At 34.6% G+C, this 25,212-nt stretch overlaps 1 protein-coding gene across 3 annotated transcripts; it reads left to right on the forward strand.

Annotated features, from left to right (window-relative positions):
* The first annotated feature begins 796 nt into the window (after positions 1–796).
* Positions 797–24,884, forward strand: ptpreb (protein tyrosine phosphatase receptor type Eb). 3 transcript variants are annotated; one of them, NM_001045177.1, is given in 22 exon segments: positions 799–878; positions 9,808–9,996; positions 12,757–12,828; positions 13,621–13,717; positions 15,264–15,337; positions 15,428–15,561; positions 15,647–15,737; positions 16,126–16,202; positions 16,344–16,380; positions 16,768–16,865; positions 17,256–17,366; positions 17,488–17,651; positions 20,211–20,346; positions 20,435–20,584; positions 20,710–20,803; positions 21,828–21,904; positions 22,031–22,165; positions 22,254–22,379; positions 22,487–22,638; positions 22,770–22,905; positions 23,832–24,532; positions 24,562–24,884. In NM_001045177.1, coding segments are annotated over 19 exon segments (2,034 nt in total). In that variant the 5' UTR covers positions 799–878; positions 9,808–9,996; positions 12,757–12,758; the 3' UTR covers positions 23,907–24,532; positions 24,562–24,884.
* Positions 24,885–25,212: the final 328 nt, after the last annotated feature.

A 25,212-nucleotide genomic window follows, 5' to 3' on the forward strand; every position in this document is an offset into this window, starting at 1 on the left:
TTTTAGCTTACCCAATTCACCTGTACAGCACTACCTACTGCGCCACTGCCTTGTCTATATTATATTATATTATATTATATTATATTATATTATATTATATTATATTATATTATATTATATTATATTATAATATATTATATTATAAAACAATTTCTGCTTTATATTCTCAGAATCAATGAATCTGTCATGTCTTGTCTTTTTTTTCATTTTATTCATCATCCCACTATAAAAAAGGTGTATCTTAGTTTTTTTTAAAAATACACATTCGTACATACCTGTCTTAATGGCAAATATTTAGATGTTACTGCTGACAAGGACAGATCTCTTTTCTTCTGTTTTTTTTTGACAGTGTTCAGTGTAACAGCTCAAACAATTACGAATGTAGAATGTTTTTCTTAAAAATAATAATTTACATTTTTGTAAGAAATATACATTTTAAACCAAATATTTTGCGATTTCTTATATTTACAGTACACACAGAACCTTAAAACCTCTTTAGAATTTTAAAATCAATTTAGTAAAAAAGTATCACCTTTTTAAGAGCCTATTTACAACTAGTTATAAAAAAAATGTTTTTACAAATCTGAAACGTTTTCCTATCTTAAAATTATATTTTTTTCTGGTTTATAATACTCATATCGTATATTACTAAGCTTTTTAAGCCAAATAAGTGGCGGTGTTCAGTAACCGAATTTGGATGAATGTTTTTCCCACTATTTGAGCGTGACGCACTGGCGGCGCATCATCATCATCATCATCATCATCACACAGCACCGGCTCGTAGAGGAGGGACCACAGACACCATTCCGCACAGCATCCTCAATAACCATCAGCATTGGATTTTACCAACGCTTTTCCTGGACCGGGGCACCACACTGGTAATGTTGCAGCTATTACTAAATGAAATTTAGGTTTAAATAATTTTATCATTTGCGTGGCTTTTTTTGATTCCGAATAAGGGAGCAAAAGCATGCATTTTGATAGCAATCTCCTCGGTAAAAAGCAATTGTTTTATTAAACCGCCTCGATCACGTCCGTAATGCTAATGAGTTCAGTACATAGAGTCTAAAACATTGTTCTGTCATCGCACATTATACTCGAATTAACATGCAAACACGAGGTTTCGTAAAACACGGTTTGCGTTCGTTTTACACTGCAGGCAATCACTGTACATTTAGTAATTGCACGATTTGTTAACTAGAAAAACTGTGTAATTTTTGCTTCTAAACCAATTTCATTTTTTGAAAACTATCTCGCAACGCTACTTAGATAGAAAACTGTTATATGTTGCACACGCCTATAATGCTCAAAAATGCTGTCTAGGTAGGCAGCACGTACAGTCAGACAGAGATTAACCCTTAAATCGCCGCTGTATACATGCATGGGGTAAACAAGTGATGAGTTCAAGTAAAATAGAAATTCTCGAGTACAGATTAAATATGCCACTAAAACATCTTGATTTTAAAATAACATGGCAGAATATCTTAACATCCTCATACAATAAAAAATATGTTCAAGCTAAAAAATAAAACCACTTAAAATATCGAAGTCCTAAAATTAAAATAAAACATCATAAAACATACGTTCAGTTTTTACTTTAAATATACTTTTTAATGTTTCCAACTTTTTTAAGGGGGAATATTTGCACACTGTCCAGTGTTTTTACATTATTCTATCAGCATCCTTTGTTTACACTAATACATCATATGCATGAAAACAGCTGACTGACCTTTTCATCACTTCTATTTATGGTCTCCCTCTATTCATACATTACTGGAAGATAAAACATATAGCATGAGGCAGCTGACATGAGGCTGTTTTTGTAAATGTGACATATGGAAAAAGAGGCTGATAGATTTTGCCTTGAGGGTGAGACAGAGAGTGATGCTGCTATACTCATCTTCATTCTTCTTCCATTTGCCCAATTTGTTTTAGAGACACTATAAAGTTTGTTCATATCAAACTTAATAATTTAAACTAATATCATCAAATCAGTTTGATTCTGATAAAATACCTGGTCAAATATAATAAGTCTATTATATCTTTATGATTGTAAAATAAACTTTTCAGTCTTAGTTTGCACTTGGAATGGAAGGCTGATCAAGTAGGATACATTCACATTAAAGACAATTATTATAAAGATACCAATATATAGTTTTTAAATAATAAACAATAGCACACTGATGTAATAGCACATCTGTGAAATCAACAAACGCTGTAAAATGCTGTAAAATTTACGTATTACTGGCATTTTTTACAGTATTACTGGCAAACTTTACAATCACACTGTCAATTAACAATTACAACAGTGCTGTAGTTTTAATAATAATAATAACAATAATACATAACAGTTATAATAAAATTGTAATTGTTAATTTACAGTGCACTTGTAAATTTTACAGTATTACTGGCTGTCACAAACACCAGCAATCTAATCCTTGCAGATCGCTGGTAAACGTGCAGATTGCTATAGAACTACAAATCTGCTTTTATTTGGACTACATATCCAGTCATCATGCAATCGCTTGCACACACCTGTTGCAGTTTTTATTGATTACACACACAACTGGAACATAATTATGGACTGATTGTCCATAATGTTGTCCATACTGTTGTCGCGCGCGTTCTGATTAGCGGTAGGGGGGAGGGGGGTGTCGCGGGGGCACTTTTGATCATTTTGGAAGGGCACTTTCTATCCAAGACTAAAAAGGGCATGTGCACTGCACAGGTTGAGCCCTATGTGTGCACGTGCCTGCCCTTGCATTATTGTATTGTTTATTCCTGTCTGCTGCCTGCCTTTTGACCATCCACCTATTTTAGTGACCAAGACTCTGGATTGCCTGTATATGTCTGTTTGTCCCTTTTTTTTAATTAACCCTGCATTTGGATCCGCACCTCTGTTGTCAGCGTCCCGTTACATTGCACTTGAACCAAAATTACAGATTTTTTCTCCAGGTGATGAATTTTTATTCTGTTTTAACAATCTTAAATATTTAAAGTGTTGAAGTGAATAAACTGCAGTGCTTTTTACATAAACAACACAAGAGTGTTAACCTATAAATTATGAACATGTGTTTTTTCATTTGCTGCAAAATCACTTTACACTCTCAGAAATAAAGGTAGGTGAGCTGTCATTGGGGTGGTACCTTTTCAAAAGGACAACTTTGTACCTACAAGGTCCATATTAATATCTCAGGGGGACATACTAGTACTTAAAAAGTACAAAATTGTTCCTCTCAAAATCTTTTGAAACTAATATATGCTTTTGAGGTACCAATAAGGACCCTTTAAGTACAAATGTGTACCTTTTGAAAAGGTACCACCCCAGTGACAGCAAGTTAAATTAAAGAATAATGTAATGTCAAAAAATGCTTATAATTGATGAAGAGTTTAATAAAGACTTCCATTTATTTTAGCCATAGTACAAATGAAACGTGTCTCATACATCAGTATTCATTGAAGTAGATGGAGCACAGGCTGTAGTTTATTAAACAATAGTTTCAACCAAAATTTAACATGCCAGTCTGAGAGATTTGGAGAACTGACAGATTAAATTATTGCTGGGGACGTTTTAATGGTGGATATTAGTGGGAACACCTCCCCTCCATCTATGCTAATTCTATGCCCCTGAAACAACATTGGTGTGGAAGCTAATATTGGATAACTGTAAAGTTATTGTTCTAGCAGCAAATGGTGCTTTAAAGGAGCTGGTTCTCAAACGGTTTTGCATTAAGACCCATATTCATCTTGTTTAAGACATCATGTGGTGATCCATTGTACTAAAGCAAACAAAGATGTCCTTGAAATCAAACTTTAATATGCTAATTGTACCGTGAATAATTATTAACGTGGTACTGTGTATGAAAGAGTACACTGGAATATGTAAATGTCTATTTAGTTTCAGTAGTTTTAGTAGAATAGTCTTTGTTGTCAACAATAAAATAAACGGCAAGCTTTTCGCTGCCCTTATAAAAGTTTCATTTCATTTCTTGCGCTCAAACCTGCTCATACAGTAAAACCTAAAGCAATAGTTCTTATTTACAATTTATACAGTCATCTTTCACCCACTGCCATCCCAAAGCTGGATTCAAAAGCTTTTCCATAGAAAGCATTCTGTATTTAAATCCTATTACCGCTAAGAATACATGTTTAAAAATGGATTTTAATAATATTAGCATATCTCACAGATGCATTTTTCTGAAGGTTATGCAATATGTATAACAATTGTGCGATGTGACCTTATTTCTACAAGAGAGAGAGAGAAAGATAGAGCGAGAGCACAGTAGCCTGCAGGATTAAAGCAACATGCGCTTAAATGGAGATTAATTTCATAATTACTTATGCACAGCACTCTAAACTGTCAGCTTAAGATGTTGGTAAACACTTAGGTTTAAGACTGTCATAGCGGACAAGGCCAGGAGGTCAGTATAAATGAAATGGCAGATTTAAAAGACTTACTGAAATCTGATTCATGGTCAGCTCCCGTTCTATAATGTAATCTTAGGTAGTAGATGTTTCAGAAGAAACAAATGCATCTGACCTTTTCCACTAAAGTGATTATGTTTCAGGTCCCTCATCGATTTAATCTAATTATAGAACATTCGATTGGATGGGAGTAATGTGAAGTTGTTACAAATCATTTTGCTTCTAGAGATTCGGCCAAGATTATGGATTTTTGGTCTATATCGGTTTAGGAGTTGTTCGTTACTGATGCAGTGAACCACATTTGTGAAGGTTAAGTGAATTTTAGTTGGATAATTTATAGACTGTAAGTCGTAAGCTGGTAATGTGCATAAGAAATTAATAGAAGTAGAAGCTCTCATGTTTGTGAAGAGGCTTTTTAGCATGCATGAGCTTTTGCGTTTGTTCCGTGTTAAACACATCTCTCTTACACTTGAAAATAAACACTAGCAGTCAGATTCTGGCATAGAGGTCAGTGATTGTGCCGAGTCAGCCTTCTGTGTGCTGGTCAGCATCTCTCCATGCGCAGTGACCACCTCCATCCAATCTGCTCTATGTGCTTCAAGAGAGCACATTGATACTCGGACCCTTTTACAAATACTGTAGTCATTAAAGTGCCCCTATTAGTCTATTTTAAATGTTCTTAATTTAGTTTTGGAGGTTTACTCCAATAAATGTACATCTATCAAAATAATAAAAGAAATGATTTCATATTCTTATAATATACACTGCAGGATCAGCTTTTATCCCAGTGTCTGAAATAGTTTGTTTACAGATCTATTTTCTCTAAACACCTCCATTCTAAAAACCTGCTCTGCCCTGCTCAAATGGATCTGTTGTGGGTCAAAGATGTTGTTGAAGACTATAGGTTTGCATTGTGCAAATTTGGGAAGAAGACTGGAATTACAGATGACCATTTTCAGGCAGTTTGGAGTTGGTTTTATTTTTTGAGAGACAATCATTTTGTTTATCATGCGGTTTAGAGTTTATTCGACCTGGTAGTTATAGGAACTAGTCAACAGGGAAGAACCCTGAACATTTGTAAGCTTATTGACAACATCAATTCTATACAGAATTCAACAATGTCAACAATAAAAAGATATAGCATGCCATGACCCATTTATGACAATTTTTTATGTTCAGGGAGCAAATCTGCAAGGCTTTTCTTTAAGATTGGGGCAGCCAGTACACATAAATAAATGGCAATATCTTAAAAGGCACAGTAGGTGCACTTTACAATCCATTTAATGTGTTCACGTCAGTGAATATTTCAGTTAATGTCATGGGTGAAAAGCATTGTTTTTAAAAGTTTTGGGATGTTTTCCAAATGTGCTAGTGCATAGGCACAAAATGTACACGCTTGTGGTTTGCATACAATCCTGGAATTGACAAGGTTCTGAGTGTACTGAGAGGCTCTTTAGTAAAAGAAAATCTAACACTATGCTATTTCAAAAGCAGAGAGTCTGAATGGACTGTACTGTAACAACAGGGAGCAACAGGAGGCAACATCCTGGCTGTAGATCTAAAGACCCCCATTAACACAGGAAGTCTATTGGATTTGAAGGCTAAAATCTCTTCCTGTTTTGTATTCAAAAGTTCTAGTCAGTGAAACATAAGGATCCTATTTAATCCATCAGAGAAAGAAAAGGGTTCTGTTTGATGTGATTTTCCCTTTCTTTTTTGTAAATGATTTAATTATATCTAAAATAATTTTTTTTTATCTTTTTTGATTTTAGTTTTTGTGATCATTATGGCAAAAATTCAATGCACATTCAATACATTTTTTTTACACTTACATTAACAGTTCCACTTACAGCCTTTAGGACAAAAATGTCCACATTGAAACCCATTAAAAGCTTAATATTTCTATTAATATCCTGGTTCCATTTTGGCAAAAAATAAATAAATAAAAACATCCCACAATCTGTTTTCTGATTTTGAGGACTGCAGGGAAAATTTATTAAAATGATATAATTAATATTATGTTGGTTATTATTCAGCATTTTTGCATTTACTGAAAAATTTGTATGTGTTAGAATTTTTATGTACAAAAATAAGTAAGGCATCAAATTTGTGTTTCTGGACATTGACTTACCAAAGAATATAATTTTTTTAAAAAGTTAATCTGCTTAGCCTTTAGCATATGAAGGATTAATTTAACCAAAAATGTCTGTTAAAAATACAAAATTAATTTACAAGTAGTAAAAAAAAAAAAAAAAAAAAAAAAAAAAAAAAAAAAAAATATATATATATATATATATATATATATATATATATATATATATATATATATATATATATATATATATATATATATATATATATATATATATATATATATATATATATAATATTATAATATGATATTTATTTTAAAATTTTAAATCATTTTAAGCATTGTTAATAAATGGTAATAAAGAAAAGCAGAATCAGAATTGAAGTTTTAATGTTGCAGCCTGTCTCGTTTTTATTCATTAGCCTCACGTTGTTATTTATTCAAACTATTAAGCACTAACAACATGCACTCAATTTCCATATGAAAGATCTGCAGAGCACAGCAACATGGGTTTCTCAAGGTCACGACGTATTGACAGTCAGATTAGGTTTTGCTTCTTGAGATGCTACTTGTTTCTTGCAGTGTGTCAGTGTGTTGTTTCATCTTTCTGGTGACTCAGTGTTTCATTTCGTGTTGTCTGCATGATTTTTTCATGAGAATTTGTCATGAAGGCCATTAAGTCATACATTAACAACAGCTTTTAGACTCCCACAGTTGTGGAAGCCCCTGTGTTGAGTAATGTAATCAACAGTCAGCTCTCGAGAAAGAGCATGAAAAATAAATGATGGTTATACAACTTAAAGACTTGACGATATGCACAATTTGTACTTAAAGTCAATTTACATTTGTTTTATTAAATGAAAACATGGTCATCTAGAAATGAATGAAAGTCTACTTAAAGAGATAGTTCACTCAAGAATGAGTAAACAGAATTGTCATTTTTGGGTGAACTATTTCTTTACTGGATGAGATGGGCCAGATATGAACCAAATTTAGTGTGCATGTGTAATAAATGACTGTGTACACTGTCATAAGTCACAATAATGTGCATTTTCAGATAGTCTGAATGACTATCGCTTGCTTTTGATTGACAACATTACAGATTTAATTTGCTTTTAAGTGATGGCTTTAGGGCTTTGAGATGACCAACAGCAACTGACCCAGTTTTACAGGGGCTGCCTGTTGTTAAAAATTTTTATGGGTTGACCCCTTCTTCTACTTGCACATATTTAAAGCTTTCAAAATGTGGAAAAACATGCTTCTATTACCAATTAATGCTTCCATAGTTCCAAAAAGTAGGTTTCTGACTTAAGGGTAGGTGGGGGACAGGAAGTTCAGTTAATTAAGGCATAATTGGTATCGATATTCTCAGGACAACCTAAGGAATCTATCAAGACAAGTTTCATAACAATCGACAAAACTAGTCAAAGTTATGAGCATTTTTAGAAATACCATAACGTTTGACCAAAGGGTTGCGCTGCGATGACACTCAAAGACAGATATCGACACATACCTACTTTCATAACAATTTGCAAATGCGCACACATTTTTTGACATAATTCAAATTGGCTGATGGCTAAAATGGCTGACCTGGGAATATCATTTGATTGCATGCTCTGCCAGATGTAAAGAGACCAATTTTATGAATTTACGGACAAACCGTTGAGAAGTTATAAACAAAAAAGCCTTTTTTTTTTTTTTTTGCAATGCACTGAAACACTGCAGCTTACTTCAGATCATGTTTGTGTTCGTCTAATCAACTGTGGATCATGTGATTCAATTTGGGTGAAAATTGGACAAATGGCCTAGGATGAGTTCGTTCAAATAGGATTGACAAAAAAATAGGAAATAGCAAAAAATGTTCATGACCAGATCAGAAGAAGAAGAAGCCGGAAGAATAATAATAAGTACCAGAATGGATACAATAGGTGCCTAATGATAATTTTCTAAAGGACAAAAATCAGTCTAAGTCTCAACTAATGCTACTGTGTAAAATAGCAATAAAAGCTACAGAACAGAGCGCATTGTTACATTTCATTGCAATTAAATAATAATAATAATAATAATAATAATAATCAAGACTTAAAAATTTGCATGTGAGCGTAAATCATTTTTACATTAACATTTAAATGAATTATAAAAGGAAATTATAATTTGGAAATTAAATGGTTATAATGTGTGTCTCTAAAAGATTTATAATGTGTGTCTTACACTAAAGTGGTCTTACACAAAAAATTATAATTTGTTACAATGCACTTATTGTGTGAATACATGGTTTTTCAAGTGTATTTATGCTTGATTAAATACTTGCATGTAAAAACAATGTATTTAATTTCTGTCATTTCACTCATAATTTCCCTCTAGACCTTTCCCTTACACCTTAACCCATCCCTAAACCTACCCATGCCATCAAACCTTTCCCTAACCCTACCCTATATAACACTGCAATACATTATGAACACAGTAAGTACATTGTATTTGCTTTTTGAATGTAAGTACAGTTAGTTAAGTTCATTTATTATAAAGTGGGACCAAAGATTAATTTGATTTTAAAAAAGTATACAACCTATGCTAAAACCATCCTATAACTAACCATAAATGTAAAAATGCCATTTACTAAAATTAAAAATGAACAAGAATCTCACCTCTCTTGTGATTGCTAATGACACCAATAAAACATTTGTTGACCAATGTGTTCAAAGTTCATTATTTTACTAGATAATTGAAATGTAGAGAAGAATACTTTGTTAAATATTTGCTCTATATCAGCTTAAATATTCATTATATTTTATTTAACTGGTTACTGATGTAATTTCAGTACAGTATAATAAAATGTAATTTTATGTGTCATTAAAAAGTAATGAAAGCTGCTTTTGTACAATATCAAGAAGAACCAATGTCAAAAAGCATTGTCACAATCCCATAAATGTTTGGGAAAGCATTGATCAAAATTTTTAGTCCCCCTTGCGCTTCACATTGAAACTTAAATACAACCTGCAAAAATGATGGCAGACTAAGAGGCATTAATCTGGGATGCAAGTAATTTTGCTCATTAATAAGAGCATCTTAGACACATAGGCTCTATAGAATAAGGTTTGACTACATTATAGCATTTTTCAATAGAAGTAGATCTTCTGAAATGGATTTTGGTGGGACAGTTCAACTGGCACAATACAAGGGGAGCTATTTCTCCTTCTTTCTGTGCATGTCCTAAACATTTCATGAGAAAAAAGCCAAAAAAGCACAAAAAATCCCTCTCATAATGTATCATTGTCCCTTGTTCTTTGCAGGCAGTGGCTATCTAAGGATAGCCCATCCAAAGAGGACAATGAAAAAACCTGCATTCTTACATTATTGAAGGACAGAAGTGCCTTCACAGATATCATGACTCCTGGAGACCTTCTGGAAGAGTCTCGTAATAATTGACGTTTTCTGTCTTGAAAGCCATGGACTGAGAAGCTGAGACATATTTCATATTTGTGAGTACACTCTTGTGAATTGTTTTATTTCCTAATCTGGACAGACAGATACGTGTTTGGTTGCGTGTAGATTTATTCCAGCTTTTGAAAGGATTAATATCTGAAATCCCTCTGTGCAGCCATTGATAAAGTCACACAGGTTCAGGCATAGACAGACTACAGTATGTGACAGATTTACTGTGTTGGACATGTAATAATACAGTTGTTTTATTGATAGCACTTTATAATGGGGGACACATAGTTAATGTTAGCAGTTAATTTCTTTTCTAACAAGAACAAACAATGAACTATACATGTATTGCTTTATTTATTCATGGTTTTTAATGCCCTTTAATGAAAATACAGTTCATAGTTAGTTCTAATTAACTCATTGTTCATTAACTAATGTTAACAAGCACATTGTTTGATCTTAATAATGCATTATTAAATGTTGAACTATGAGTAGTCAATGCTGTGCAAGTATTGTTCATTGTTTGTTCGTGTAAGTAAAAACATAAAGTAATGTTAACGGTGTCCCAAATTTTAAAGTGTTACTGTTTTAGGTACTTGCTGCATTTAAAATAAACTGTACAAGCATTAAATACAACATAAAAAAAACATTCTCCGGCCACTTTATTAGGTACACCTGTCAAACTGATTGTTAACGTAAATTTTTAATCAGTCTATCACTTGGCAGCAACTCAATTCATTTAGGTAAGCATGGTCAAGAGGACTTGTTGCAGTTCAAACCGAGCGTAAGAATGGGGAAGAAAGGTGATTTAAGTGACTTTGAATGTGGCATGGTTGTTAGTGCCAGACAGGCTGGTCTTGAGTATGTCAGAAACTGCTGATCATTTAGGATTTTCATGCACAACAGTCTCTAGTGTTTACAATTAATGGTCCAAAAAAGAGACAATATGCAGTGAGTGGCAGTTCTTTGGGCGCAAATGCCTTGATGATGCCAGAGGTCATTGGAGAATTTCCAGATTAGTTCCAGCAAATAGAAAGGTAATAGTAACTCAAATAGCCACTTATTCATTACAACCAAGGTATGCAGAAGAGCATTACTGAATGCACAACAAGTCCAACCTTATGGTACTGTAGATGGGCTACAGCAGTAGAAGATCATACCAGGTGCCACACCTGTCAGCTAAGAAAAAGAAAACTGAGGCAACAATTCGTACAGGCTCACCATATTAGACAGTGGATAATTGGAAAACTGTTGCCTGGTCTGATCCTCAATTTCTGCTGCGACATTCGGGTGATAGGGTAAGAATTTGGCATCAACAACATGAAAGCATGGGTCCGTCCTGCTTTGTATGAACTGTTCAGGCTGGTGGTGGTGGTTTAATGGTGTGGGGGATATTTTCTTGGCACATTTTGGGCTCATTAGTACCAATTGAGCATTGTGTCAACGCCACAGCCTACCTGAATATTGTTGCTGACCATGTCCTTACCTTTATGACCACAGTGTACCCATCTTCCGATGACTACTTCTAGCAGTGTAATGCGCTATGTCATAAAGTGTGAATCATCTCAGACTGGTTTCTTGAACATGACAATGAGTTCAATGTAGTCAAACGGCCTCCACAGTCACCAGATCTCAATCCAGTAGAGCACCTTTGGGATGTGAGCGAACGGGAGATTCGCATCATGGATGTACAGCTGACAAATCTGCAACAACTGCATGATGCTATCATGTCAATATGGACCAAAATCTCTGAGGAATACTTCCAGTACCTTGTTGAATCTGTGCTATGAAGGATTACAGCAGTTCTAAAGGGAAAAGGGGATCCAACCCGGTACTAGTAAAGTGTACCTAATAAAGTGACCGCTAGTGTATATTTAAAACTTTGTGTTGTGCAAAAATATAAATATTACATTGACATTGAATGAATATTTTTGCACTGTGATCCCTAAATATAGTCACACTTTACAATAAGGTTTCTTTAGATAATGTTAATTAACATATAGCATGAACTAAGAATGAACAATATTTGCTTATCATTTATTAATCATAGTTCAGCATTTACTAATGCCTTATTAAAATCCCAATTCATGCTTGTTAACACACCGTGAGTTAACATGTGATACTGCATTTTCATTATCTGATGTTAACAAATGTGAATAATACTTTAATAAATTGTTTTGTTCATTGCTTGCTCATGCTATATTAACAAACATTAACAACCTTATATTGTAAAGTGTTTCATATCTTTATTACACACTCATAGTTTTAATGTATGATTCTTTATCTTTGACCCTTTTACATTTTTACAAAATATTTTCAGTCTTGTCTTTTGAACTCCACTCCACCCAATTTCATGTTAAATAAATATGTTAGAGAAATGTTCACTTGTAAGATGCATTCCCACAGTACATTTGTAGATATAAAACTGTGATCATATCTAGGGTAAAGAAAAAGCAAAAAGTCTTGGCCTACTTTCAGAGTGTCTCAATCGCTCCTGGTTGTGTGCAGTAGATGGACTTGTATCTCCAGAGGCCTTTTACTCTCTGGGCCATTAATTGAAGTTAATTTTAGACTCACTCACATAGAGGGAAGATTTTGACTGAATAGGATGAGATGAAGATTGATGTAGGTTAATACAGGTTAACAGAATTTCTTATGAAGCTTTTGCACATTTGAGTATGTCTCTTTTCTGACTGTACGATACAACTCATACAGTCAGATTGAATAGTAAATTGTCAATTATTTAAGACATATATTAAACATTTTCAAATATTTGTTTGTTTGTTTTGTTGTTTTCTCTCCTTGTGTAGCCATGATGGTCCTGTTTCTAGTTTCAGCAGCTCTCATTTCAAACAGTTCTTCTCATGGAAACCTGACCACAGGTACAGTAAAACGTCCCCAGATGTTTATCAATCTCCAGATTTTCACTCAAAATGATTCATACACATGAATTTGTCTAGTTACCCCAACTTACTTTTCTAGTTACTACAATCTAATTGTTCGAGTTCTTAAAACTTATTTTTTCTATTTCTCGTAACTTTATTTTTGTAGTTGCCTCAGTTAAACTTTTCTAGTTTTTATAAGTTATTTTTTCAAGTTCCCCAACATATTTTTGTTTGTTCTCATAACTTAATTTATCTAATTCTCGGAACTTAATTTTTTTAGTTGCCCCAACTTAATTTTTTTAGTTCTTGTAACTTAATTTCTTCAGTTACCCTCATCTTAGAACATTAAGCCACCCTGACTTAATTTTTCTAGTTCTCCTGACTTTTGGAGATGCTTTCTAGCTCTTATAACTTTTTTTTTTAGCTGCCACAACATCATATTCTAGTTCTTATTACTTAATTTTTCAAGTTACATGTTAACAGTGTTAACAAAGTGTTAACATTAACAAAGATTAAGTAATACTTAACAGATGTGTTTTTCATTGTTTATTCATGTTAACTAATGCAGTAACTAACTAATACAATCTTATTATAAAAAGTGTATAAAGTGTTGCAGAAAAGGTTTTATTATAGTGAAGTTATGACATGTTTTATCGCATTTAAATCCATTCTACAGAAGTTTGTGTTTCTTTCTTCTTTTAAAAAAAGTCCCAGATTCTCTCTAGGCTTTCCATAAAGTCTGTAGACTATCTTACCTGACTCAGTCCCATTGTCTTTCTTTATGTTCAGAGTCTCCAGCGCCTCAGGGCTCACATGTTTTAGCCTCAGGCCTTGTCACCTCTCTGCTGCTCGTCATCTTTCTTCTCCTTGTTGCCTATATTCTGAGGTAAAAATATATCTGTAAAGCCAGTAAAAGAAAGGGATGGTTCACCAATTCTAATTTCCTCACCATTTGCTCACACTCAAGTGGTTCTAAACTTTTATGATTTTCTTTCTTCTGTTGAAGTCAAAACAAGATATTCTGAAGAATGCTGGCAAATAGCAGCCATTGACATCCATAATAGAAACAAAAAAATATGGTCGTCAGTGGCTGTTTTTACAACATTTTTCAGTTTATTTGGGTTCAACAACATTTGGAGACTGGGTATAAATGATGACAGAATAAAAAAAAGGTGAACAAAAAACAAAAAAGCTATGAAGTAGCTGAAAAACAAGTAGATTTTAGTGTCTCTCTCAAACTGAAGTACATCATTTACAATACATGTAAATGTGCAGATTTGTCCAAAATTCCAATTGCTATTACAAGATCAACTCAGTGGTTTCCAATGTAATGTTAATTATCATATCTATTAAAGATTCACTTCCTTTAGGACTCCTCTACATGTTCTTTGAAGTACCTGCAAAAATCTTCACCCGTCACTGTTTCTGCTTCCAGAACTAACACATTTTTCTCCTCAGTGTTCTTCTAAATTTAAATCCAAAGTGCAAGTGATTTCAGCACTGCATTTTCACACCTATCCAGCAGCACATTCAAAAGCTTAAAGAGATAGTTCACCAAAATAAAAATCTCCCATCATTTATTTATCCTTTAATAGTTTAAAACATATTTAAGTTTCTGTCTTATGTTGAATAAAAAGATAATATTTTGAAAAAAACTTGTATAGCTGGTATTCACTGACTTCCATAGTATTTTTTTCCTTCTCTGGAAATCGATGGGTGCCAGTAACCAGCATTCTTTAAAATATCTTCTTTAGTGTTCAGAAGAAAGAAACTAATAAAGATTTAAAACTGCACAAGGAAGAGTACATTTTTATTAGGCGAAGCAATTTGATTTAATTGCAATTGTTTTATTTTTTTATTAGTTTATTAAAAAGAGGCACAATAAAAATCTTTTATTTAAATGAATACTATTTCAAAAGATATGATTTGCATTAGTGAATTTTAAAATGCTGACCCACAATATGGAAAAATAATGACAGATTTTAAACAGGATTCGGGACACTTTCCATGTCTGCAATTGGTTAGTCCAACAGATAACATGCAATTGGTTAAGATAAAAAAAAAAAAAAAGTTTGTTTGCAGTTTTTGAGTGATTTAGCCTATGGCTTAGTTGTAGTTGTCACCGCCTTTCAAGTCAAGAGAGTTTATAACATACTCAAGTGTGTGTGTGTGTGTGCGTCTGTGTGTGTTTATGAGCTGACCCTGTGGAGTTGCTCCAGCAGCAGCTGCACATGTAGTGAAATGTTTGAGCAGTTGCGATTGTGTGTCGGAGAGTCATTCTCTCTCAGCTGCTCTGAGGAATCAGAGACCCAAACAATCTCCCATGAGAAAGACCTTTAGATTTTGGTGTGTATTGTGAACTTTGTCATGTTTTCTTGACATTTTAAATTAGTTTTATCCACCAGTGAATGTCTTACTTGTAAATCCTGCAGGTTTAGAGAGCAAAGGAAGGATCTTGTCACCTCAGTTGACAAGAAGCTGCCAAATGGCTTTCTGGAAGATCAAGGTAAGCTTTTGTCTAACTGTATTAAGCCTGTATTTTTAGAACAAATTTTGGCATCTGTACGTTTTTTTCTTCTTCTTCTCTTTCTGTCAGAACAAACAGTGGTGCTCCTCCCCAGATCCCCATCTCCATCAAAGCGCTATTTTCCCATCCCGCTGGACTCCCTGGAGGAAGAGTTTCGCCTCCGCATGGCTGATGATGGCAAACTGTTCAGAGAAGAATTTAATGTAAGAGCTTGGACACACAGACTTCATCACAGACTCTCACAGTTTTGTTTTCTTACACTCTTCTTCCACTGCGTCTCTTTTACAGTCTTTGCCATGCGGTTTTGGCTGTGGGACCTTTGAGGAGGCAAGCAGAGAAGAAAACAGAGAAAAGAACAGATACCCCAATATTCTACCGTGTAGGTCTTCATAACTTCTTCACACACTCCTGCTTTAACTGTTCACCAACACTGTGGACTATAAACAATTTAATGACAAAACAATTTAAGACAACAAATATGTTATGTTGATTTAACTTCTTTAAATTAAGTTAATCAGGTTTCAACTCAATTTCCAACTTCAATTTAAATGATTATTTTTAGTTGGATTGCTGCAAGTTGAGATGACTAGAAAAGTTTATTTGATTTAAATAAAAAATTAAGGCAGCAAGTTTTTATTAAGTGTGAAAAAGCTTGTTTTGTTTTTTAGGCTTGGTCTAATTTTTAACAACACAATGGGCTACTGACTGCATGGAGGAATCTAGACATAGAGTTAATAAAACAAACCCGTATATTATTTCCTTCACAGATGACCATTCAAGAGTGCTGCTCTCACACATAGATGGATATATGGGCTCAGATTACATAAATGCATCTTATATAGATGTGAGTATTTCTTTGTACTGTATGAGTTGTCTTCTGTAGATGTGATAAAGTAAAGTATATGAAAATATTGTTCATATGGCTTAACAATTTTGGTTTGTACAAGACTTTGGTATTAAGTCTGTTTGTTTATCTTTCCTATAGGGCTACAGAGAAAAAAACAAATTTATTGCAGCTCAAGGTATGTTTTTATTCCTAATTTTGTCTTATTTTTTGCTGCCTTCGCTAATTTATACAAACAATGAGCGATTAGATTTTAGTTAATAAAATACATTAATATTAAGTTAATTTGTGTCAGCTGTTGTCCAAATAAATAGTACTGACTGATACAACTTTAAATAGTGAGAAGTATTGTGAATTAACATTATGATTAATAAATGCTTAATAAATACTATTTCACTGTCTATCTTAACTAATGTAACTATCTGTCAATATGTTAATAATTGGACAACCATTATTGTAATATTGTAACTGTTATATTATTAACAACCATTTTGTAATATGATTATTAACCTTGTTGAATGACTTCAACTGTCTTTTAGATTTCAATATCTTTTCTTATTTTCAGGCCCAAAACCAGAGACAGTGGGAGATTTCTGGAGGATGGTTTGGGAGCATAAATGTGCCACTATAGTCATGTTGACCAACACAAGAGAGAGAAAAGAGGTGAGATAAGATATCATAAAGACCCAGTTTAATATGTTGGTTGACTGAATCACAAGTTGACAATGATGAATTTTATGACTGCTATTATTTCCACTTTCAACCACTTTACTGATTTATTTGAGGTGCAGATCAGCTGTGCTGTACTGTACTTTCTGTGTCAGTGCAAAACGAAAAAGAAAATGACACGCATTTAGCATTGTCCAGTTTTGATTGAATAAATAAAATTGCATTTAATGGCAGATGTAAACAATGCCAAAGTAGATTATACAGTAAGCAGTTCACAATTAGGTGGACATAAAATATGAAACAAGTTAATTTAGTAAATATATTATTTGGCTAAATAAATGATGAATAAAATCTAAATCTGTGATTTGTGTGTGTGGAATTCAGGAGAAGTGCTATCAGTACTGGCCTGAGCAGGGCTGCTGGATCTATGGCTGTGTAAGGGTGGCAATGGAAGACTTCACTGTGTTGGTGGACTATACCATAAGGAAGTTCTGTGTGCAGCATGTTAGTGGTCTTTTCCCACAGAAACTTTGTAGCATGTGTATTTAGTAGCCTGGAGTATCTTATATTCTTGTTGAGTCATTCAATTGTGTTATATGTGGTGTGGATTTTCCAGCATGCCGCTGAAGGCTGCAGACCTCCAAGACTGGTCACTCAGCTGCATTTCACCAGCTGGCCTGATTTTGGCGTACCTCTTTCTCCTATTGGCATGCTTAAGTTCCTCAAGAAAGTCAAGAGTGTCAACCCTGCCCATGCTGGACCAATCATAGTGCACTGTAGGTAAGACTGCAGACTATTCTTAACTTATGGATATGTGTAGTGTACAATCTAAAGGTGCGGTCATACACTACCTACACTACACTACCTGACAAAAGTCCTGTCGCCCATTCAAGTTTTAAGAACAACAAATAATAACTTGACTTCTAGTTGATCATTTGGTATCAGAAATGGCTTATATGAAAGGCATAGGCGTTCTTGCAGGACTCCCAGAGTTCATCAAGATTATTTAGATTCATCTTCGATGCCTCCTTCTTTATCTTACCCCAGACATGCTCAATAATGTTCATGTCTGGTGACTGGGCAGGCCAATCCTGGAGCACCTTGACCTTCTTTGCTTTCAGGAACTTTGATGAGGAGGCTGAAGTTTGAACAGAGCACTATTCTGCTGATGAATTTACCTTCTCCTGTGGTTTGTGTAATTGTAACGTATCGTAATTGGCTGCACAGATGTCTTGATACCTCAGGCTGTTAACGTTGCCATCCACTCTGCAGATCTCGCTAACACCCAATATGTAACCACAAATCATGATTTTTCCTTTCCCAAACTTGACTAAATTCTGTGAGAATCTTGGGTCCACACGAGTTCGAATAGGTCTTCTGCAGCATTTGTGATGATTGGGATGCAGTTCAACAGAAGGACAAATCTACCTTCTGCCACTTTTCCAAATGATTAACTAGAAGTGGTTATTATTTGTTGCTTTTACAACTGGGATCGACGACAAGAAGGTAGTGTAGATTTTACTCATGTTCTAGTAGGTTATATGAATTTGACCTGCTGACCAACAGAATATATAAGATGTATGGCTCTTTAAACCTGGTATTATAACTTCTGTCAATTCCATCACAAGTGGACAACACTAAATATAGCTGTTAACAGGGTCTAACATATTTCAGCTCCAACATCCAATATGTCACAAACTACAGTCATCAGATTTATTGAAAGGTGTGCATTAATTTATCGTTCAGTTCTGTTAACTGGGCAAAAACTGACTATTTACTATTATAATGGACCAGTCTACACTTGCTTTTAAAGGAGTAGTTCACCCAAAAGGAAAATTCTGTCATCATTTTCTGTTGAACACAAAAGAAGTTATTTTGAAAAATGTTGAAAACTGTTAACTTTTAACCATAGACTTGAATAGCATTTCATGGGTCAATGTTTTAAACATTCTTCAAAATATCTTCTTTTTGTTCAACAGAAAAAAAGAATATCATAAACGTTTGGAACCACTGATAATAAAAAATAAGTGAATTTTTGGGTGAACTATCCTTCCATGATGTGGTTTGCTGGTTTTTTAAAACAACATTTTGTGCCTCTTTCAGCTGCTTTCCTATTTTATTATTATTTTTTTTGGAGAGGAAAGTCAGTGGGCATTTATATCGCTACATGATCTCACTGCAATTCGTAACTTTTTGATTCATTCATTCACTCATTTTCTTTTCGGCTTAGTCCCTTTATTAATCTGGGGTCACCACTCGCCACAGCGGAATGAACCACCAACTTTTCCAGCACATGTTGTTACGCAGCGGATGGCCTTTCAGCTGCAACCCATCACTGGGAAACATCCATACACTCCCATTCACACCCATACACAACAGAAAACTTAGCCTACCCAATTCACCCGAACCGCATATCTTTGGACCGGTGGGTAAAACCGGAGCAAGCAGAGGAAACCCACGCCAACACGGGAAGAACATACAAACTCCACACAGAAATGCCAACTGTCCCAGCCGAGGCTCAAACCAGCGAACCTTCTTGCTGTGAGGCGATCGTGCTACCCACTGCGCCACCGTGAGGCCTGTAATTTTTTAATTTAGTGGCTATTTCATATTAATTCCTCTGATCTCGTTCGTACAATTTTGTAAAATTTGCTTATCCGCCAATAATGGTTGGGTTTTGGGGTGGGGTTGGGTGTCATCCCTCTTTTTAAAATCAGACTGAAATCAGGCTGGGCCGGCACACTTTACCAACAAGTCCCATAATGCTTAGGAATTCAGTAGGCTGGTGTGTTTTGCTGATCCTAATGCATTCACCACATGAGAATTCACACAAGGAAAGTGACTGCTCTCAAAATTAAACAAGTTTAAAATGTTTCAGATCATTTGCACCTGTATTTAGCATAGTGCGTTTGATCAGACTGACCAAAATCATCTTAATGGCATGTATAAACAGAGCCAAACAGCCTTGAAATGTAAATGCAGAAACAACCACCAACGCAGATGTCTTGAGGCTCAGCTGTTAAACAGCCTCCGCATGTGGGATTGTTAGCACCTCAGCCAGAACAACAGACTTTCTGATTTGCTACAGTGTGAAAAGCCCCTTACCGCAGTGAAACACAAACTGCAACTTCTCTACAGTAGGTGCACTACACAGTTCAATATAAATATTAAATAAATGCCATGTTTAATTGAACAAAAAAAAAAATATATAATCATTTTTCCTAAAATAGCCATTCAAATGGAAAGACCCTGCAGTTTTGAGTACATGATCTCATTATCCCACATTTCATGCCCTACTTATACACGGCTGATCTCACCGCTTATTTTCTGTCTGTGTAGCGCTGGGGTTGGCAGGACCGGTACCTTCATTGTGATTGACGCCATGATGGATATGATGCACGCTGAGGGCAGGGTGGACGTGTTCGGCTTTGTGTCCAGAATCAGAAAGCAGCGCTGTCAGCTCATTCAGACAGATGTAAATGACTTTCCGCAGTCCCACTGTTGTATTTGACTCATCATTTCAGCAAAGACAAGCCACTGATATTCCCTTTTCCCGCCCACAGATGCAGTATTCATTCATTTACCAGGCACTTTTGGAGCATTACCTGTTTGGGGACACTGAGTTAGACATCGCTTCCCTGGAGGGTCACCTTCATAAACTCCACAACACGCACACAAACATGGACCGCGTGGGCCTGGAGGAAGAGTTCAGAGTAAGGCAAACATTAGTTTATACAGCTTAAGGGCAAACATGAGTCAGTACAAACACACACAGTGGCAAACGTGAACTGCTTTGTTTTCTTTTTTTTTCATGTTGTTTTGTTTGGAACCTCCTCAGAAACTGACTAATGTTCGCATCATGAAGGAGAACATGAGAACCGGAAATCTGCCCGCCAACATGAGAAAGAACAGAGTTCTGCAGATCATCCCATGTGAGAAGATACAGATTTCCAGATTTAGCATTTGTAAACGTTACTCTTTCTGCTTTTTACTTCTTTTCATCTTGTTTTTTCTTTATTTTCATACCATATTTCATTATTTTTTCTTGCTGTCTTTTTACTTGTTTACTTTGTCTTTTTTATTTTTTTATATCAGTTTTTCTTTGTTTCTTGTTTTTAACTTTCTTTCCTATTTCTCTTGCCTTCTTTTTTATTTCATCCTTTCTTTCTCTTTTTCTGCCACTCTCTTCATTTTGTCTTCCTTTATTGCTCTCTTTTTAGTTTTCTTTCTTTCTTTCTTTCTTTCTTTCTTTCTTTCCTTTCTCTTTTGTTTTCTGGCACTCTTCATGTTGTCTTCCTTTATTGCTCTCTTTTTAGTTTTCTTTCTTTCTTTCTTTCTTTCTTTCTTTCTTTCTTTCTTTCTTTCTTTCTTTCTTTCTTTCTTTCCTTTCTCTTTTGTTTTCTGGCACTCTTCATGTTGTCTTCCTTTATTGTTTTGTTCTTTAGCTTTCTTTCTTATTATTTCTCTCTTTTTTCTTTCTGTCTTTTTCTCAATTCTTTCTATCCTTTCTCTTTTGTTTTCTGGCACTCTGTTCATTTCCTCTTCCTTTTCTTGCGCTTTATTTAGATTTCTTTCTCATTCTTTCTTTCTTACTTTTCTATTTTTTGTCATCTGTTTTCTTCTTTTCTCTGTCTATCCTTTCTCTTTTTCTGTCACTGTTTTCATTTTGTCTTCATTTATTGTTTTTTCTTTCTTGGTCTTTCTTTCTTATCTTGTTGTTTTTTCTCAATTCGTTCGATCCTTTCCCTTTTGTTTTCTGGCACTCTCTTCATTTTGTCTTCCTTTATTTCTCTTTCCTTAGTTATCTTTCCCATTCTTTCTGCCTTTCTTATCTTGTCTGTTTTTTTTTTGTTTTTTTTTTTGGTTTCTGACACTTTCCATATTTTCATTTTTCTCTCATTTCCTTTCTTTGATCCATTCTTTCAAAATCTAATCATTATCTTGTCTTATTACTAGATGACTTCAACAGGGTAATATTATCAATGAAGAGAGGCCAAGAATTCACAGACTACATTAATGCATCTTTCATAGATGTAAGTATTCTTCACAAATATGTGTATTAATAAAAATAATAATAATAATAAAAAAATTATTATTATTAATATTAATATTACCATTATTAGTCAACATGTCAACTTACAAATTCTTTACCTTTGTAGGGTTACAGGCAGAAGGATTACTTTATTGCAACTCAGGCACCTTTGGCCCACACTGTGCAGGACTTCTGGCGTATGGTTTGGGAGTGGAAGTGCCACTCTATCGTCGTGCTGACTGAGCTAAAAGAAAGAGAACAGGTACCGTTTAACGGTTTATATTTAGTTACATTTCACATTCACAGTTTAACGTCTGGCACATTACCATTTTCAACAACTTTCCCTCCAGGAGAAGTGTGTGCGTTACTGGCCAGCAGAGGGCAGTGTTTCGTTCGGAGATTATGTACTGGAGCTGAAAAGAGACACACTTTGTGAGACTTTCAGTATTCGGGACATGCTGCTGTCATATGCATCAGTGAGTTAAATGTTCAGTCAATTTGATGGTCCATCATACGCTTCACTTAAGAACTTTGATGTGTTTAAAATGTCGACTACAATGAGGCTAAATTGGGCTGTTTGTAGGAGAAACAGACCCGTCTGGTCAGACAGTTCCACTTCCATGGTTGGCCAGAGATTGGAATCCCGTCAGACGGAAAAGGAATGATTGACATTATTGCCGCAGTGCAGAAACAACAGCAGCAATCTGGAAACAACCCTATAGTGGTGCATTGCAGGTGCACACACACCCAAACACATGTTGTTCAAAATTTTGTTTGTTTGTTTGTAAAAGTGAATGCAAATGACTGTAAAACAAATCATAAAATTGTTTATTTTTATTTGTTTATTTATTCATTATTATTATCAGTGCTGGGGCTGGTCGGACCGGAACCTTCATTGCTCTCAGCAACATCCTAGAGCGGGTCAAAGCAGAAGGATTACTGGATGTTTTTCAGACCGTGAAGAGTTTACGGACTCAGAGACCACATATGGTCCAAACTGTGGTAAGAATGCGAAACACAATAAATAATTCCCCTAATACTTTTTCAAACATTTTCAGCCATGGGGCTTAATAGGCCAGTTCAAAAATTCACCTTTTGCTATTTTTTTTATTATAATTTTTACATTTTTAAATATAATTCGATCTTATTTTCTACATTTTATCTTAATGCAAAATAATAATAATAGGTAAAGCACCTTGTCAAACTTTTGAAACGATTTGTTTTCTTAAAATAAATTCACAAGTAAAAACAATTAAATATTTCGTTTTTAAAACTAAATCTTTACTGATTTGACTGCTGGACTGGTCCATGATTGAAGGCGGAGGACACAATTGTGCATATGAAATAATTACGTTCAAATGAAAAATTTTATACCTTCACTTACCAAATATAAAAATAAAATAAAGTTATATTTAATTTATAGGTAAATTTATATCTCTAGGTATTTATTTTGGGGTCCTTTAAAATTCTTCGGGCCTAAGCGGCCGCCTAACTTGCTTATTGGTTAAATCAGCCCCTGGGTCACATGATAGCCTCACAGCAAGAAGGTCGCTGGTTCGAGCCCCAGCTGGGTCAGTTAGCATTTCTGTGTGGTGTTTGCATGTTCTCTCCGTGTTGGTTTGGGTTTCCTCCGGGTGCTCCAGTTTCCTCCACAGGACATGCGATACTGGTGAATTAAATAAGCTAAATTGGCTGTAGTGTATGTGTGTGAATGCAAGAGTGTATGGGTGTTTCCCAGTGTTGGGTTGCAGCTGGAAGGGCATCCGCTATGTAAAACAAATACTGAATAAGTTGGCGGTTCATTCTGCTGTGGCGACCCCTGATTAATAAAGGGACTAAACCGAAAAGAAAATGAATGAAGGATAATATTGAATAATACAATAATGAATATGGAAATACTAATATTGTTTTTTCATTTTTCTTTTCAGGAACAGTATGACTTCTGCTACAGAGTTGTGCAAGATTTTGTGGATATCTACTCCGACTATGCTAATTTCAAATGAGTACAGATTACCAACACACATTTATATTTAAAGAAAAGCTATTACTGTGGTTTAGTGACACTCCATGCACTTGACATTTACAATATTTTTCTTATTTATATGCAGTACAATTTTGGATGACCAAACTCCAGTGGCTTAAACACAGAAAAAGTTGTTTGCATTCATTTTTTTAACATTTGTGTGTGTTCTTTATGAACAAAAAATGTTTTATTTTTCTTTTAAAATGAGCATAAGACAAAATTATTTTTATTTAAAAAGTGTGTTCACATCAGAAGTGTAAAGCATTCCATTCTCAGTATTTCTTCCTTCTATTATCCGACAGCTTGCTTCCCCCCTAAAAAATTTGCATGGTTATTTGTGTGTACTATAGTGTACTAAAAGTAGTTCTTCCAAATTTGAATTTTACAGCCATTGATGGCCATATTCTGATTTGCATCAGCCCTGATAAGTCACTTGTACCATAGACGTGCTCTTCACCTCTCACTTCATCTTCATAACTATAATGAAACTTTAGCTGGCTTTAAAGTTTCTTTGATGATAATGCTATTTATTACTAAGACTTTCCAAGTCTGTCATATAATCAGGAGGCTAAAGATGGGACAGATATATGGATTACAGCATAAAAAATCAAGAGATATAAATTATAAATTCATAATGATATTAGGTTGTGGAATATATATGGTGAATTCAGGTCAATTGCAATTGAGATGACCAAGAAAAAGTATCCCAATTGACTAGAATTCACCCCTACATGCTATGAATGAAACTTGTTTAACAATAAAGGAATATGTTCCTTTCATTATTCCGTACAAACATGATTGATACATCAATAAGTTGTGTTTGTTTGCTTGTTTAAACAAATTCAGGGGAAAAAAATAATTATGCTGTCACTGCAGTGTTCTTACAACAGGGTAATGAGGAAAGACATGCCTTAATCCTGAAAAACACCATTTTCTGCAATAAATGTTTCAGTCAATACTTGTGTGTTTCCAATGTATTTTATTGCAGCATAAATGACATGGGTGACAGCTATATATGCAAAAACCATTGACAAAAAGACATGTATTGAGTGAGTAAATGAGTAAATTGACCCATACTAAAATGTTATGCTCTTAGTGCACACAGATAGCAGGCCCGTAGCTAGGGGGGTTTGGGTGGTTCGGAAGACCCACCCCTTACAGGTGGGGATTTGTCCCATACATGAGCTTATTCTATTTTGACTGCTATGCCATCATAAATACTGAAAACAACTCATTGAAAAAGGTTTTAAGAACAAGCGGAATCCTGTTGTTTAACAATTATTTTT

This window comes from Danio rerio, chromosome 17 (assembly GCF_049306965.1).
Source record: "Danio rerio strain Tuebingen ecotype United States chromosome 17, GRCz12tu, whole genome shotgun sequence".
Classification (NCBI taxonomy): Eukaryota; Metazoa; Chordata; class Actinopteri; order Cypriniformes; family Danionidae; genus Danio; species Danio rerio.